Source organism: Delphinapterus leucas, chromosome 20 (assembly GCF_059928025.1).
Source record: "Delphinapterus leucas isolate spDelLeu-1000000601 "Yukka" chromosome 20, BTC_Dleu_Yukka2, whole genome shotgun sequence".
Lineage (NCBI taxonomy): Eukaryota > Metazoa > Chordata > Mammalia > Artiodactyla > Monodontidae > Delphinapterus > Delphinapterus leucas.
The window spans coordinates 60735410-60751295 of NC_143148.1; the positions used below are offsets into that span (position 1 = coordinate 60735410).

The following is a 15886-nucleotide window of genomic DNA, read 5'->3' on the forward strand; positions in this document are numbered from 1 at the left end:
CCTGTGCTCTGAGTCTCAGAGGTGATGGCAAAGGGCTGCCCTACCCTGTGGAAAGCTGCAGGTGCCCCTTCAGTAAACAAGGCTCTCCCCAGCTTCTCCAAAGCCGCAGGCAGCTTGGCAGAGGGCAAGAGTGGCTCTGGGGTAATCGGTGAAGAGATGACCCTGTCGGAGCTGTCTGGCTGTGCAGAGTGATGAACTGGCAGCAGGCAGCATCTCTTGCTGACTCTGGGTGGGCATTAGAACCCTTCCTGTTCGCTTCTGAAGGAGCATGGCGTAAGCACTCAGCAGTTACAGTGGAGGAGGTGCCCCCACCCTTGAGCAAAAGGTCGCACTCTGAGGATGAAACCTTCAGGTGGTTAGGTCCCAGAACAGGGAAGTGCACAGTCACCTTGGAGGGTCCAAGGGCTCCTAGCTTGAGTAGTAGGGATGCAAGGTATTATAGGATCCAGAAGAAGAATGTGGATGCAGGAGTGGTGGCAGCCATGGCGCTTAGAACTGTGGAAGTGGCTTTGTCAGAGCTGCCCTGGGAGAAGGTGAGTTGAACTGACAACTTCCCCTCTTTCTGGCTGTGTTTGAGGGCTCCTGGGGGGGAGGGGCTGTTCAGGGGACCCCCAGCCTCAGCTGTCCATCCTCACCGGCAGCCCTTGGGTCAGAGTCCATTCTCCTCCGGGGTGGCTGGAGAGAGTGCCCTGCCCGTCCGAGCTCAAACGTTTAGTCTGATGACAGTATATGTCAGCTTCCTTCGTTCCTGGAACGATCAGCAGGCCGTACACATGGTCTGTCTCTGTCTATTGATGAGGGTCATATTCTTTAGTAGTAAACAGTACAAGTGACTTTCAATCCATGAGTTTTGGTATAACCCAAGAAAAAAGAAATCTCATATTGACATTGTTTACTAACATATTATCAACATCCTTATTTGTATTTATTTAGTATGTTTATTTATGTATCCTGACTGCCATGACTAAATATTTATACAGAAAAATCAAGCCCACACAAAGGTATTCGAATTTGAACCCATTGGGTCAGCATGCCTCTCCTTCTCTATAAAGTTTCTAGTAGCTGTTGCATTTCTACTAGATGACCTAGAAATTGCCCTCCTCCTACCCCTGCCCTGAGCATCTCAAACAAATAATCCCCAAACTATACTTACCATGGCATTAATTCTAATCTCATTATTAGCCGTGAGCTTAGCTTATCAGAATTCAAAACCCACCAGAATGAACTGAATGTGGTAATTAGTTTAAATTAAATACTTTTGACTCATGATTATTTAATTTCATAATTATCAAACGCCCTGAACTTACATTCGCATCATTTTATCATTTACAGTATAGTCCCCGTGACAGGAGAAGCTGCACCCCTCCTCCTACACGGGCCACTCACTGCCCTGCCTCGTTTTTCTCCTTAGCACGCCGTCTGCTTTACTTACCTTGTTTACCGCCTCCAGTTGGAATGTAAGGTCCGCCAGGGCAGAGCCTGACAGGGCCGACCACGTACTGGGTGCTCAACACGGATGTGTTAGGTGACCCTTTGGTCCCACAGTCCCTCCGTCGCCGCGTCCTGTCAGTTCTTTCCACAGCTCTCGGACGCGCCCTCTGCTCTCGGTCCCCACTGGCCCTGCCCGAGCCTCCTCCCTCCCTGGCTCCAGGTCAGCCCTCCAATGCTCCAAGGGAGAGCTCTACAGCACAGCTCCCGCGGCCCCGCGGCCGCCACGGCCCCCGCAGCCACCCCCCCACCCCACTGCAGCCCCCCGGACTTCGGCCTCCTCCTCCGGCGGCCGTTACTCAGCGCCCCAGCGCGGTCACGTGCCCGCACTTAAAACTAAAGTAGGGTTTCCCTGGTGGCGCGGTGGTTGAGAGTCCGCCTGCCGATGCAGGGGACACCGGTTCGTGCCCCGGTCCGGGAAGATACAACATGCCGCGGGGCGGCTGGGCCCGTGAGCCATGACCGCCGATCCTGCGCGTCCGGAGCCTGTGCTCCGCAACGGGAGAGGCCACAACAGTGAGAGGCCCACGTACTGGAAAAAAAAAAAAAAAAACTAAAGCTAGAACCTTGGTAGTCCGAGTGCATCGTAGGAGTTGAGGTCCTCGTGGGTGGGGTGGGGTCTTCGGGAGGTTTCCTTGGTAACCGTTGCTGAGGAGGGGACGCCCCGGAAGTAGGCCATGCGCTTGCTCCGAGGAACACCCGTCTGCGCCTACGCACATGGGAAGTGGTGGGGGTGGGGTGGGGTGGGGCTGAGCTCGGCATGGGGGAGCCGGAGCCGGAGCCGGAACAGATCCGTCTGAAGTGTATCCGTAAGGAAGGCTTCTTCACGGTGCCTCCAGAGCACAGGGTGCGACGACGGGCTGCTCGGGGTAGTTGTGTCCTCGCCGGCGGCAGGGCGGAGCCGAAACGCACTGGGGCCCTCAGTGTCGCGCTAAAGCGCCAGGTTTCCGGCGAGAGCGGGAACGACAGTCCCAGAGCTCCTCGCGACGGGCGCGGAAGCCGGCGGCGGCCGCCCGGGACTCCGGTCCCGGCCGGTCTGCAGACCCCGGGGCGTGTCACGCCCGCGCGAGGGAAGGGCCGGCTCTCTGGCCTCCGGCCGCCTAAGCAAGAGCGCGCTGCAGCGCGGGCGTTTCTTAGCTTTGTGCCGGGGACGGGCGCCTTGTGTCGGGAGACAGTAGCCATGGGAAGAGTTGGAGGCGTGTCTCCCACCGGGCTGTGGGTGCACTGGGCGCGGGGCCCCACCTGTGACCCGGCAGCTTCGTTTGTGCCTTGCTCCGTGTGGGGCCTCTGCGTGTGTAACTGTCACTTAGTCCTTTCGGGGACCCTTTGTAGAGGTGAGGGGAGTGAAGCTTATGGGCGTTGGGTGGTTTCTCCAAGGTAGACGGCTCGTGCAGGGGCTGGTGTGAACCCTGGCGGCGGATTGTTTTAAACACTTGCTGGTGCTCTGAGAGGCCGCCTCAGTGCCCAGTAAGGATCCTAACATGCTGGCTGAGTGAACGCAGGACCCCCGCCTTGAGCCGTCCGCCGCCGTCGTTCATCACCGAGACACGCAGCAGCTGCTCTCAGTGGGGAGTTAAGACATACCCGGACGAGGACAGTGCACAATAGTAGGTGCTGTGAGACGGAAGTGTCGGGATTTTTCAGAGAAAGAATGCTTTCAGCTGGGGGCCAGGAAGCAGTTTTGCAAAGCGGTAGCATTTCTGCTGGGCGGGTAAATGTGAGTGCGTTTTGGACACGCAGAGACGAGGAGGGTTCTTGCCAGACCTGGGCAGCAGCAGGAGCAAAGTCCCGCGAAGCACAGAGCGCACAAGAAGCACCAGGGGGTCACGGGAGAGAGAGGACAACTAGGTTGAGCTGAAACCGTGGAAGGGCTTAAGTACAGGCCAGGTGACTCTGACTCCGTTCCCCAGGATGGAGGGCAAGATACATAGAGGCAGGGAGTCCAGAGAAGGGCTCTTAGAACTTGAACCTTGCCGCACGTGCTTCTCCGACCCAAGGGGAGGTGCTCATTGATTCTGCTACAACTGAAGGTGTATTAGGGTACAGGCTCTCTGCTAGAATATGGAGACCCCAAAATACAGTGGCGTAAGTACAGGACTTTATTTCTGGCTCCCCTAACGTCTCACAGGTGGGCCAGGCACTCAGGTTGTCTCTTTGCTTCACCTGTGCCCCACCCAAATCCCAGCCTGCCTCAAGGGGCAGGAAGGAGTGAGCAGCAAGCAGCCTCCTTTGATCAGAAAGTTGCACTTGTCCCTTCTGCCCGCATCCCATTGGCCAGGATTTAGTCACATGGTCACACCCAGCTGCAAGGGAGGCTGGGAACTATGGCCACCAGCTGGGTGGCTATGTGCCCCTGGGCAGTTTCATAACCCAAAGGAAGAAGTAACGTGTGGATGATTGAGACAGTTTTTGCTGCAGAAGTGTTTCCACTGTGCTTGGTAGATGCTTTGAGAAGTTCTTCAAGCTTTTTCCACGTCCAGAGCTTGCTTGCTTCTTTATTTATTTATTTATGGCCTCCCCCTGCAGCTTGTGGGATTTCAGTTCCCCCAGTCAGGGATTGAATCCAGGCCCTCGGCACCTAGAGTGCGGAGTTCTATCCAGTGGACTGCTGGAGAAAACCCCAGAGCATAATTTAGAGCGGTGCTGTTCAGGGGACTTTCTGTGATGGTGGAAATGTTCTGTTTTCTGAATCGTCCAGGATGGTCACCACAAGCTGCGTGGGGCCATGGAGCGCTTCACATGGCTTATGCAGCTGAAGAAATGGACTTTTACTTTCATTTTAGTTAATTTTAACCAAATGTGGCTGGCAGTTCCTCCTTTTGGGCAGCACACATCTGGACCATGGAATTGAAAGGGAGTGGTTAGAGCGTCTTTGATATCACATTCAAAGAGGCCAGCATCATCACCCCATTTTCTCACCTGCAAACCCAGGTGTGTGGTGACCTTTCTGTTTGGTGAGCAGGACACGAGCTGGCGTTTTGGTACCAATTGCGTGTCCATATCCATCTCTGGCTCCATTAGCTGCCGGATCCCCTCACCGCCAGCACCTCTCTCTTTCAGCTGGGACGGTGCCGGAGCGTGAAGGAGTTTGAGAAGCTGAACCGCATTGGGGAAGGCACCTACGGCATTGTGTGTGAGTGGCCACGGTGGGAGGCCTGGGCGCCCAGGGACTGTCCCAGCAGCAGCTGTGGCGGGGCTGGAAGGAGGGGACAGGTGACCTCTAATCCCTGGTGTAATTGCCATAGATTTCACAGCACGCCTGAATAAACACAAGCATCAGGTTGCTAATGTGTGCCCGTGAGTAGAGGTAGCTGTTATAGCCGTAAAGTACACACCGCGGGAAGCAGCCAGAGCTGCGTCCACAGTAGCTGGGACACCGGTGTGCGTCAAGCGGCTACGGGTGTGGAAGAAGCACAATCGAGCACAGTGCTCTGGGGAGCCAACTTTGACAAAATAAGAGTTCCTTTCTCAAGATAAGCTACCTTATTTGCTGTTAGAACATAGTAACCGCAGAGCACAAAGCAGTGATCTGCATACCAGCTCTAAGAAGGAAAACTTACAGGGAGCTTCTCACAACCAGGGACCCTGTACCAGCTCAAGCCAGAGGACTCCCCAGGGAGCACATCTCGCAGGGTCGGGTGCTGCTTGCGAGGAGTGTGGACGGGCTGTCACAGGGTACCCAGCAGTCAAGGGGGAAGAGAAGGGAGCCCCTGTGGGGCAGGAGGCCACACGCTGGGGTCGGGCTTGGATCCTATCCTGGAGGAGTTTCCATTGCAGACAGGGCCCGGGATACCCAAACGGATGAGATTGTCGCCCTGAAGAAAGTGCGGATGGACAAGGAGAAGGATGGTGAGCGCGGAGGGGCCGCCGGACCACTCTGAGCTCACGTGGGAGGGGGAGGAAGGTGTGAGTTGCCTGAGGCCCCCCCCGAGTCGCACCTGCTTTCCCAAGGGTGTCTGCATGATGGTCAAAGGAGGCTGATCTCTGGGGCTGCAGCCTGGCCCCTGCCACACAGTCTAGGCCTCAGCCCCCCCAAGCCCTGTGCGGTTCATCCCCTTCACCCTCCCATTGAATGACTGCCTCATCTTCTGTCTCAGCTCAGCGTCACCCCTCCACAGGGCTTTCCCACCCAAGACTGAGCCGGCAGCACCTGTGTGCTCCATGCCGCCCTGCCGACAGCCCCGTGGCTGCCTGTGCAGGCAGGGCTGTGCTGGGCGCACTGGGGGCCACCTGCCATGCACAGGGGTCAGTACAGAGTGCTGCTTGCATTTGATGAAGGAGGGAAAAGTTAAAGGTGCTGGTTAGGATGGCCTTGCTTCTCCCTGAAGTAGCAGGCAGAGCCCTGACAGCGGCGGGCATGGGGGTCCCTGAGAGGGGATGTAGACAGGGGTTGGGGGCTCACCGAGTAGCTGGCTGTCAGGGATCCCTGTCTGCAGGGGAGCGTCACAGAGGCTGTCAGGGGTCCCTGTCTGCAGGGGGGGGTTCACAGAGGCTGTCAGGGGTCCCTGTCTGCAGGAATGGGCGTCACAGAGGCTGTCAGGGGTCCCTGTCTGCACGGGGGTGGGGTCACAGAGGCTGTCAGGGGTCCCTGTCTGCAGGGGGCGGTCACAGAGGCTGTCAGGGGTCCCTGTCTGCAAGGGTGGGGGTCCCAGAGGCTGTCAGGGGGTCCTGACTGCAGGGGTGGGCTCGCTGAGGCCACGCTGGGTTGCAGGGGTCCCCATCAGCAGCCTTCGAGAGATCACGCTTCTCCTTCGCCTCCGCCATCCGAACATCGTGGAGCTGAAGGAGGTGGTTGTGGGGAACCACCTGGAGAGGTGAGTGGGCCGCTTGCTGCCCCCGCATTGGGTCCTGCCCGCCCCTCTCTCTTGCCCTTCCTGCTGCCCCAGGAGGGTCCCTTGGCCCACTTGGGAGGAGGTGGGAGGTGGCCTGCATTTCCCCCTCTTCTTTTCAGCATCTTCCTGGTGATGGGTTACTGTGAGCAGGACCTGGCCAGCCTTCTGGAGAACATGCCGACACCCTTCTCTGAGGCGCAGGTTTGAGGCTGCGGGCTCTGGTGGCGGGCTTCCCAAGTCCTTGCTCGGCGCACTGTGGCAGACGCAGGCTGCCCTGACCCTGCATCCTGGCCCTCTACAGGTCAAGTGCATCGTGCTGCAGGTGCTCCGGGGCCTCCAGTACTTGCACCGGAACTTCATCATCCACAGGTGGGCGGGGTCCACGGGCCTGGAAGGGGGCGGGGCCTCAGGAGACATTTTTCCAGAGGAGTGCTGGTTTGTGACATGGGGGAAGTGTGACTGCCAGTACTGACCCAGTGCCAGTTGACGTTGCCCAGTATCCAGGAGAGGAGCAGGCACAGCCTCGATGCAGTAGAGGTTCTGTGACTGCTCCTGGCGGATGGTCCAGGAGCAGATAATACCTGTTTTCTCCTCTGGGGGGCCGATGGTGTGAGCGAGTCAGGCTCTGAGAAGTGCTGCCTTGGAGAGAGCCTTACTGGAAGGCAGGCCAGGAAGGGCAGAGACTGGAGGGGCAGAGGGGAGGGTCTTGCAGGCCTGGGCAGGACCTTGCAGGCAGCAGTTCCGTGTGCCCTCGGTGGCTCGCATGGCCTGGGTGGGGATCAGACACAGCCCTGGAAGTCAGACCTGGGCTCAAGGCCGCCTCTGCCAGTTTCTCAGAAAGTTACTGAGAGCTCTCTCTGGTGTTCCCAGCTGCCAAATCGCCTTGCACTGCCTGCCGTCCTTATTTTTAAGAAGTGCAGGGACTTCCGTGGCAGTCCAGTGGTTTAGACTTTGCCTTCCAATGCAGGGGGTGTGGGTTCGATCGCTGGTCGGGGAGCTAAGATCCCACATGCCTCGCGGCCAGAAAATCCAAAGCATAAAAAAGAAGCAGTAGGGCTTCCCTGGTGGCACAGTGGTTGGGGGTCCGCCTGCCGATGCAGGGGACGTGGGTTCGTGCCCCGGTGCGGGAAGATCCCACATGCCGCAGAGCGGCTGGGCCCGTGAGCCATGGCCGCTGAGCCTGTGCGTCCGGAGCCTGTGCTCCGCAATGGGAGAGGCCACAGCAGTGAGAGGCCCGCGTACCGCAAAAAAAAAACCCCAAAAAAACCCAGAAGCAATATTGTAACAAATTCAGTAAAGACTTTAAAAATGGTCCACATAAAAAAAATAAAAAAGTGCAAACAGGAGGAGACGTATGGGGAAATGTTCTAAGCGTCACTGCGACGGTGACAGCCTCTTTCCCCACGCAGTTTCCTGGGAAGCACTGGTGTTCTCTTTTTGTCACAGGGATCTGAAGGTCTCCAACTTGCTCATGACGGATAAGGGCTGCGTGAAGACAGGTGGGTGCAGGTGCTGGCTCTTTGGTGGGGGCCTCCATGAGCGCCACCTCGACGGGGCGGCAGGCCGGTCCCGATAAGCACCCTGCACGCTACAAGCTGGTTGCAAACGTCAGTGGACAGTCTTCACTGGGTGACACTGTCCCTCCCGTCTGTCCAGCGGATTTCGGCCTGGCCCGGGCCTATGGCATCCCGCTGAAGCCAATGACCCCCAAGGTGGTCACCCTCTGGTGAGTCCCTGGGGACCATGGGAAGTGGGGGGGTCACGCTGAAGCTGCTCAAGGACTTTGGAGGATTTTAAGCTGTGGGGCTGCACACACTCAGAGGCTGGGTGTGGATGGCTCCTGAGGCCGAGCAGGGCTGCCACTGGGAAGGACCTGCCCCGTCCAGACGGGGCGCTGCTCTGAGCTGCTCGGAAGGGGCGGTGGCTCCACCGACGCGAGGACAGAACAGTGCATGTCCTCTGTAACTATTTCTCACTCGACATTTCGAAGAATGGGGTTGTGCTTTAGGGCAGGATGCTTTCTGCCGTGTGTCGCTCAGCCCCGACCTGTATAGGACGGGCCAGCACAGGACCCTGCTGCGCTGCCTCGTGTGCTGTCGTGCTTGTCGGGTTAGGGGAAGGGACAGCTGAGCTGGGCTTCATGCTCCATCGCCCAGGCTGACTCTGGCTCTCAGGGAGGGGTGGCCGGTGGGTAGGCTGGTGCAGGGCCACAGTGCCTCGTGGAGGCCGGGCCAGAGGAGAGGAACTGCCAGACCCAAGGTGGGGGCTCCTGTTCGCAGGTACCGAGCCCCTGAACTGCTGCTGGGGACCACCACGCAGACCACCAGCATCGACATGTGGTGAGGGGTGGATGCACCCAGGGCCTTGGGCAGGGCGGGGTGGTCTTGTGGGAGCTGGCGGGGCAGGAGTGGGGCTGGGATCGCACCAGCCTCCCAACTCCCAGGAAGGTGGGCCTGCGCCTGGGGTCCCGAGAGGCAGTGTAAGACGGCTTCAGCGTTCACGGCCCCCATCACTGAGGACCCGCCCTTGTGGCCACTCAGAGAGGCCTGCTGGTGCCAGCTCACGTGGCCCGGGGGGAGAACCCAGTGGTCACCTGCCTTCCCGTCGTGGCCTCCTCCCAGCTCTGCCCCCGGCTTCTGACCCCAGCACCCCGGGGGCCGAGGCCCGGCGGAGTGGTGCTCTGCGGGGCCGGAGGAGCTGAGGCGAGGCCCCGTGCTCCTCTGCAGGGCCGTGGGCTGCATCCTGGCCGAGCTGCTGGCCCATAAGCCCCTTCTGCCCGGCGCTTCCGAGATCCACCAGGTGGACCTGATCGTACAGCTGCTGGGGACACCCAGTGAGAACATCTGGCCGGTGAGTGTCGGCCCTGCCCTCCCCTCTCCTGCCCCCTGCCGGCCGCCAGCCTGCAGCTGCCACTCCCCCTCCCCCCCACAGGGCTTCTCCCAGCTGCCACTGGTGAGCCAGTACAGTCTGAGGAAGCAGCCCTACAACAACCTGAAGCACAAGTTCCCGTGGCTCTCGGAGGCCGGCCTGCGCCTGCTGAACCTGCTCTTCATGTACGACCCCAAGAAAAGGTGCTGACCCGGCCTGCGGGTCCCAGACATGCCTGTGAGGCCGGGGCCTCTGCCCACCCAGGTCATGAAGCCCTTTCTGAGGCTCCTGTCGGTTTCTGGGCCCCCGATCCCTACCTGCCACCCAGCTGTCTGCCGTGCGGGGCGGGTGTGAGGGAGATGGGCCTCGGCCAGGCCTGGGCCCCACGAACGGCAAGGCCTTCTCTCCAGGGCGACGGCCGGCGACTGCCTGGAGAGCTCCTACTTCAAGGAGAAGCCCCTGCGTGAGTCTCCCCCGCCCCCTGGCCGGCGCTTGGCTGGGGGTCCCTGTCCGGGCTGGGGCCACTGTTGGGCAGGTGGGCAGTGGGGCCTGAGCAGGCACGGGCTGCTCGTGCCGCAGGAACCGCGTGCAGGGCCAGGAGGGGAGCAGAGGGAGGCGTGGGGGGCCCTCCCCACCCGGCGCTGAGCAGCCCCCTCCCTGCAGCCTGCGAGCCGGAGCTCATGCCCACTTTCCCCCACCACCGCAACAAGCGTGCTGCCCCGGCCACATCCTCAGGCGCTGAGAGCCAGAGCCGGCGCTGCAAGCCCTGAGGGTGGGGGCCCCTGCGGCCCGGCCTGTCCCTCAGCCAGGACCGACCAGCTCCTCCAGCTGACTGCACCGCTTCCTGCACCTCTGCCCACCGCTGCCCCAGAACGGCAGCGTGTGGACACGGGGGATGCCGGTGGGTGTGTCCTGCAGGCCCAGACACCCTGCCGGGCGCCACCTGGTGGCTCTGTCATCTCGTGGCTCTGCCATCTGGTGGCTGGGCTGGGTCCACCTGTTGCCAAGCCCTCAGACCCTCACTTCCCAGGAGGAAATTTGGCTGGGCCCATCTCAGGAGGTGTCTCTGGCTTGGGACGAGCAGACCCCACGTGGTCACCTTTGTCCCCACTTGATCCCCAGGGTCGGCCTGGGAAGGGAGAGGCTACAGTGACCCCCCGCTGGGGCTGCAGGACTCAGAGTGGGAAGGAGGGGTGGGGTGTGGGGTGCCGCCAGCTGGGTGGACTGGAGTCTGGGCAGCTCTGAGCCCACCAGAGGGACAGCCCTGGGTTGGGGGCTGTGCCCTGTCCCCACTCCCCACTGAGGCTCCTGGGGAGGGAGGGACATGGTTGGGCCTCGGAGAGATAAACGCTTTCCTCACAGACGCAGCTGGATCCAGCGTCCTTTAATGTACTCTGAAGTTGTGATTCGCGTGACGGACAGGTGTGGGGGGAGGGGCCACACACAAGACTGGCCCCACCCCAGGCCCAGGTGGGCAGACCCACCCCCTCCAGCCCTGTGAGCGGGCTGGCGGCTGGTAGCTGGTGCATCTTTACCACGGGACCCAGGTGGGCTCTGGGGTGGGAGCCTTGGAGATCTCTCACCCTGCCTTCCGAAGCCGGACAGCAGGAAGATGTAGCAGGGAGGCTGCTGGGGTACTGATTGCTCAGAAGCCCCCACGCTCCACCCGGAAGTGGGGTGACAGCCTCTCGGGCTCCGTGGCTCCCTGTCTCCCGCCTGCTGTTCTCTGGAACTCTTGGGCACTCACGCTGGCTGGAGACTAGATCATTTCTCTTCTGTCCTTGGGTCCAGCTTCCCCGCCCGGCTCTGACTGGAGCCCATGGGGCTGGTCTCAGGCCAGCACTCAGCTCATTCAGTGCTGGTCTGTGACACCCATGGGGGACCAGGTCCCCTCAGCCGGGTCAGCCATGCACCTGGCAGAGCCCCTAGAATGGTCTTAGCAAAGCTCCGGGGCTCATGAGGTCACCTGAGCCCCTAAGGACACTCCTCTGTGGAGCACCCCTTTGGGCACTTGCAGGGAGCAGGTCAGGAGCTGCGGCGCTGGGGCCAGTGGTGGGGCCGGGGAGGGGTGGGAGAGGAGGGAGACGGTGCTCCCTGGGGGCGGGCCGGCAGCTTTCCGAGGAAGACGGCCCCCACCTCTCACGTAGCGGGGTTGAGTCTCCATGCCCCCCGACCTGCCGCTGTGCTCAGCACCCCTGGGGGGGCAGGAGGAGCAGGGTGGCCAGTGGCCCGGGTCTGAGGAGGGATGAGGCCCAGAAAAGCACCACGGAACATGTCTCCAGAAAGCCCTGGGCCTAGGGCCAGGCGGGCCTAGGGGCATCGTAGAGCAAGGTGTCCACCTGGGCTCGCTGCAGCCACAGGCGCCGCTGGTGGTTTCCGTGCAGGGCGCGCAAAGGGTGGCCCAGGCGGCAGGTGGCCAGGGTGGCACAGTGGGAAGTGTGCAGCTGGCGACACGTGTCACAGCAGAGGGTGGGGAGGGCGCCAGGGCCCAGGCAGCTGTGTGTCTGGTAGCCGGGGGGCTCGGGGACTCGTGGGGGGCTGGCCTGCTCAGGGGTGCCAGGGGCTTGGGGGGCGGCCAGGTCTCCGGGCCGACTAAGCAGCTCTTGGCGCAGTGAGAGGAGGGAGAAGGCCTCGGCCTCGGGCTCCTCCTCCGAGGCCGGGCTGCTGGCCTCAGCCTCCCAGGCCCCGCCCCCCACGCCCCACAGTCTGGCGCTCTGCTCCCAGAACAGAGGCTGGCAGGCTAGCTCCGAGGGGGGTGAGTCGAGGCCTGGCGAGGCTCGCCCGTATAGGCTGGTCTCGTCTGAGCCCTCATCCTCCTGCAGGTCCCGGTACAGGTCCAGCCGGGCCTGGCACCGGGCCGGGGAGCCACGGGGGGGAACAGGTGGTGGCTCTTCTTCGCGGGCTAGCCGCTGCTGCAGCCAGGCCACGCAGGAGGCCACATCCGCGCTGGCCCGCCGCGCCTGCAGCAGCTCCTCGGCTGGCAGCATGCTGGTGCCCAGCTGCGCCAGCACCTCGCCCAGGATCTCACACTCCAGCCGCAGGGCAAAGCAGCCCAGGGCCACCTGCACAAGCTGGCGGGCAGGGGGCAGGGCGGCCACCATAAGGCGGTGGTCGTCCCTGCGCACATAGCCCATCTTCTGGAAGCTCTGGATGAGGAGGTCCTCCGAGAGTGCGCCCTTCAGCACGTGCACGTAGCCCCCTGAGAAAGTCTGCAAGGGAGGGGGTCGGTCGGCGGCAGCCCACCCTCCCGCAGACCTGCCCCCGCCTCAGCTGCACTCTGGCAGTGGCTTGCTTTGGGGGCCACCATCCTCACCCCAGGGGGCAGCATGGCCCCAAGGCGGTCTGGGATGTGCTGATGCTCCCTCCAGAGGAGCTGTTTAAAAACATACATGCTGGGAGTTCCCTGGTGGTCTTGTGGTTAGGATTTGGCGCTTTCACTGCTGGGGCCTGCGTTCAGTCCCCGGTCGGGGAACTGAAATCCCGCAAGCTGTGCGGCCAAAAACAAAAAAACCATAGATGCTCAGGGCCACCCCCAGAAACTCTGATCTCACTGGCTGACGTAGGCCCAGGCATCACAATTTTTTAATCTAACACATTTCACCTGGGTCATAGAACAAACTAAATAAACAGGCCCTGTTGAGAAATCTCGCTGCCCTCTGGGTCCTCTCCACCTCCTCTCACCTGTGGGGGTTTGCTACTTTAGTTAGTTTCCCGTGTACCTGCTGAGTGGTCATGCAAACACACAAAGAATACAGGTGCTTATTTGCTCTGAGCAGGTAGCCTCCTAAACGCCTCATTCTGAACTCTGCTTTTCCAGTTTCTGAGAGCTTTCCCTAACACGACAGAGGCCTAGCCATTCACTTTTCCAGCTGTGCAGCTTTCCACCACACGGATGGAACATCTGTAGTTTTTGGACGCTCCAGGCTGCAAAGGAACTAGAAGCGTCCCTAGGATGGTGATAACGTGTGTCTCGCGTGTCTACAGGTCTTTGATCCTGGGACCCTGTGAGTGTACCTTTGCTTACAGCTAATGAGAGGACCTCCACAGATGGGGCACTGCTGTAAGACTGTGCTCAGGGCTGTGCTCTCACCCCTCACAATGGACCTTGTGCTAGACTGTCCTCGTGTTTGCTTCATGGAGGAAGGAATGGATTCCAAAAGATTAGGTAACTTGCCCCAAGCCACAGAGCCGGCAGAAGCAGACCCCATCCAGGTCTGCCCAGTGCTGAAGCCCGTGAGCGTGTCAAGATCAGGCCTGTCTGTTCTGCTCTTGGCCCCCCATGGGGCTGCATCCTGCCCTCGTCTGAACCGATGAATGAAAGTCCTAGAGCCTCAGAACAGCAGGTGTCCCAGTGGAGCAGTGGGCTCCACGGCTCACCTCACTGAGAGAGGCTGCTGCTGCCATGGCAACCAGTGTAGGCGGACGCCCACGTGCCCAGTGACATCATTACCTTCCCACTCTTCTGAATTAGCTCAGAGCACAAGGCAGCCTGCCCCCTCCTGCCAGCCTGCAGCTCACCTGGAGGGGCCCGGCCAGCCCTGGGCTCAGCTCTACCCAGGCTGTGGGGTGAGCTAGGTACTTGTTTAGCCCGGCTCCACTAGGACATGCAGGGGCACCCCCAGCCCCTGCCTACTTCATAGAGGATAACCATGTCCTCTTCCACAAATGGAGCCACAAATCTCTCCTGGAGAGATTAGGGTGACCCTGGAATGCCCAGTCCATCCTGTGTTCCTGTCCTAGGATTTCTATGGTAACTGGGGCCACAAGGCCACTTTGGGGAGGGCAGTGATGCAAGCTTTAAGGACCAGGATCCCCCTCAGAAGGCAGGTATCCAAACAGGTGACCTCCACCCACCCCATGTTCTCAGCCCCAGGAGTACAAAGGGGAACATCGGCCAAGAGATGCTCCAACACGCCCAGGACCCCTCAGCACACTGAACTCTCTGAAACCTATCAGCCTCTGAGGATACCTGAAATCCCTTATGCCCGACGGTAGCCACCGTCCCGATGGTAGCCAACTCCCAGTAGCCTGGGCAGGGGCCCCCACTCGGCTCGGCGCCCTACCTTGATGGTGGTGAACTCTTTCCTCCAAGGCAGCAGATACAGGTGCACGGCGGCCAACTCCAGCAGCTCGAAGGCGCGGGCCAGGCCGCGTAGCGCAGGGGCCAGGTCGGCGCGGCCCCACAGGCCATCGGTGAGTAGTGCCAGCGCGTCATCCTGCAGCGCCCCATGCAGGTCGAAGTCTTCCACCAGGATGTGCCAGAGCACGGCGCGTAGCGATGGGTCCCCGCACACGGCCGCGCGGCCGTGCCTAAGTTCGCGCTCCAGGCACAGACGGTAGTCCTCGGACAGCGAGCTGCTGCCCATGCTGGCGGGCGGGAATAGGGTATCAGGACGCAGAGGCCCCTCCCTGCCCGCTGCGCGCCTCGAGAGCCCTCGCCTGCATCCACAGGTCCCCCACCAACTGTACGCCCCTGGTATCTACAGCACCCCCTTCCCTGGAGACGTACGCCACCTGAGTCTCCCTTCCCGAACAGAGACCCCTTTGCCCAGCAGATCGTGCTGTGGGCCCGGAGGACGACAACCCTACCTGTCTCTCACCAGCAGTCCCCGAGCGCCCGCTGCTCTGTTCGGGCCTCTCCAGCAGCACCTCGCTTCCGTCGGGCCGGCTCCACCCCTCGGCCGTGACGTTAGGGGCGGGGTCTCTTCGGGCACCGCCCCCTCCGCCAACGCGGACAGGGCGGGGCCTGGTGAGGGCCCGGGAGCACGAACCTCCACGGCCTGCGGAGCCAAGGACAGGGGGCACACCGCGGACGCTCCCACCGAGGCGGGCGCCGACCTCCCGAGCTGGACCCTCGGGAGCGCCAGGGTGCCGAGGAAGCAGGTACCGTGGCTCTTCGTGCGCCTGCCGGGAGCGGGGACCGGACGCGGGGCGGGGCAATCTCCTGGGGGCGGGGTTACCCCAACAGTGACAGGACCCTTCTCGTTGCCTAACGGGATTGACCAGATACGGGAAGGAGGGAGGGAGGGCTCGAGCCGCCCTCTGGCGGGGCCAGCGCTCCAGGTGGAAGCCGGCCGGGCGTTTCAGCGTCATTTAAAACTGCAACCTCAGGAGACTTTCCTGGCGGTCCAGTCGTTAGGACTCCGCTCTCCCACTGCTGGGGGCGCCGCACCCTCCTCGCCCCACCAAAAAAACCCAAAAAATCAGCAACCCGGGCCTCTTTGAGGCGGCGTGAAGGCGCCTTTCTGCCTAGGTCAGAGTCGCTTCCAGGCACCGGATCCGATGTTCTGCTCTGTATCCAGCCCTGCTTCTCCGCTCCCGCTCTGAGTGCTGTTTGCGTGGCCCCAGGTGTTCGCTGTTAACTGTTGTGTGCTACTCCAGGGAGCATGCTCTGTCTCAGTGTGCCACTGGAACCTGAGCAGGTCTTTGCACCGTCCTCCCTTAGAGGAGTAGTCCCATAGAAGACCCGTTGAATGGAAGTGACGTTGCGTGGCTTTCCAGGTTAAGTCATAAAACTGCCTTGCTGTCTTGAGACGCTCAATTTTGGGACCTAGCCACATATTGGGAGGAAAGCAGCTGCATGAAGGGGCCGAATAATGTCCAAAATCCATGGAACCCGGGAATGTGAGCATATTTGGAAATAGGATCTTTGGAGATATAATCAAGTTAAGACGAAGTCAGACTGGATTAGGGTGGAC

General features: G+C 60.9%; 2 protein-coding genes across 12 annotated transcripts; one reads left to right on the forward strand and one right to left on the reverse strand.

The window, feature by feature from the left end:
• The first annotated feature begins 2227 nt into the window (after window positions 1-2227).
• Window positions 2228-10551, forward strand: CDK10 (cyclin dependent kinase 10). 10 transcript variants are annotated; one of them, XM_022582867.3, is made up of 13 exons: window positions 2229-2335; window positions 4549-4621; window positions 5266-5337; window positions 6200-6302; window positions 6440-6521; window positions 6622-6689; window positions 7767-7819; window positions 7977-8046; window positions 8600-8659; window positions 9047-9170; window positions 9252-9391; window positions 9599-9651; window positions 9852-10551. In XM_022582867.3, exons 1-13 carry the CDS (start codon window positions 2249-2251, stop codon window positions 9956-9958), a joined length of 1092 nt encoding a protein of 363 aa, XP_022438575.3. In that variant the 5' UTR covers window positions 2229-2248; the 3' UTR covers window positions 9959-10551. The 10 variants fall into 10 exon arrangements, with proteins under 10 accessions (XP_022438574.2, XP_089759589.1, XP_022438575.3 ...); XM_030760842.2 differs by having other exon boundaries at window positions 9252-9373; XM_022582866.3 differs by lacking the exon at window positions 9852-10551 and having other exon boundaries at window positions 2228-2335; window positions 9599-9845.
• A 6-nt stretch (window positions 10552-10557) lies between these two features.
• On the reverse strand, window positions 10558-15793 carry SPATA2L (spermatogenesis associated 2 like). 2 transcript variants are annotated; one of them, XM_089903461.1, is made up of 3 exons: window positions 14789-15793; window positions 14252-14555; window positions 10558-12397 (listed from the first exon to the last, which is right to left on the reverse strand). In XM_089903461.1, the coding sequence occupies exons 2-3, from the start codon at window positions 14552-14554 to the stop codon at window positions 11483-11485; spliced, it is 1218 nt and encodes a 405-aa protein (XP_089759587.1). In that variant the 5' UTR covers window position 14555; window positions 14789-15793; the 3' UTR covers window positions 10558-11482. The 2 variants fall into 2 exon arrangements, with proteins under 2 accessions (XP_089759587.1, XP_022438572.1); XM_022582864.3 differs by having other exon boundaries at window positions 14778-15793.
• Window positions 15794-15886: the final 93 nt, after the last annotated feature.

Coding starts and splice junctions, on each gene's coding strand:
- CDK10 (XM_022582866.3), top strand. CDS start 2,249: ATGGGGGAGCCGGAGCCGGAGCCGGAACAGATCCGTCTGAAGTGTATC. Junction 2,336..4,548: donor CGGTGCCTCCAGAGCACAGG/GTGCGACGACGG, acceptor TCTCTCTTTCAG/CTGGGACGGTGCCGGAGCGT. Junction 7,820..7,976: donor TAAGGGCTGCGTGAAGACAG/GTGGGTGCAGGT, acceptor CCGTCTGTCCAG/CGGATTTCGGCCTGGCCCGG.
- SPATA2L (XM_089903461.1), bottom strand. CDS start 14,554: ATGGGCAGCAGCTCGCTGTCCGAGGACTACCGTCTGTGCCTGGAGCGC. Junction 12,398..14,251: donor AAGAGTTCACCACCATCAAG/GTAGGGCGCCGA, acceptor CCTCCCTTGCAG/ACTTTCTCAGGGGGCTACGT.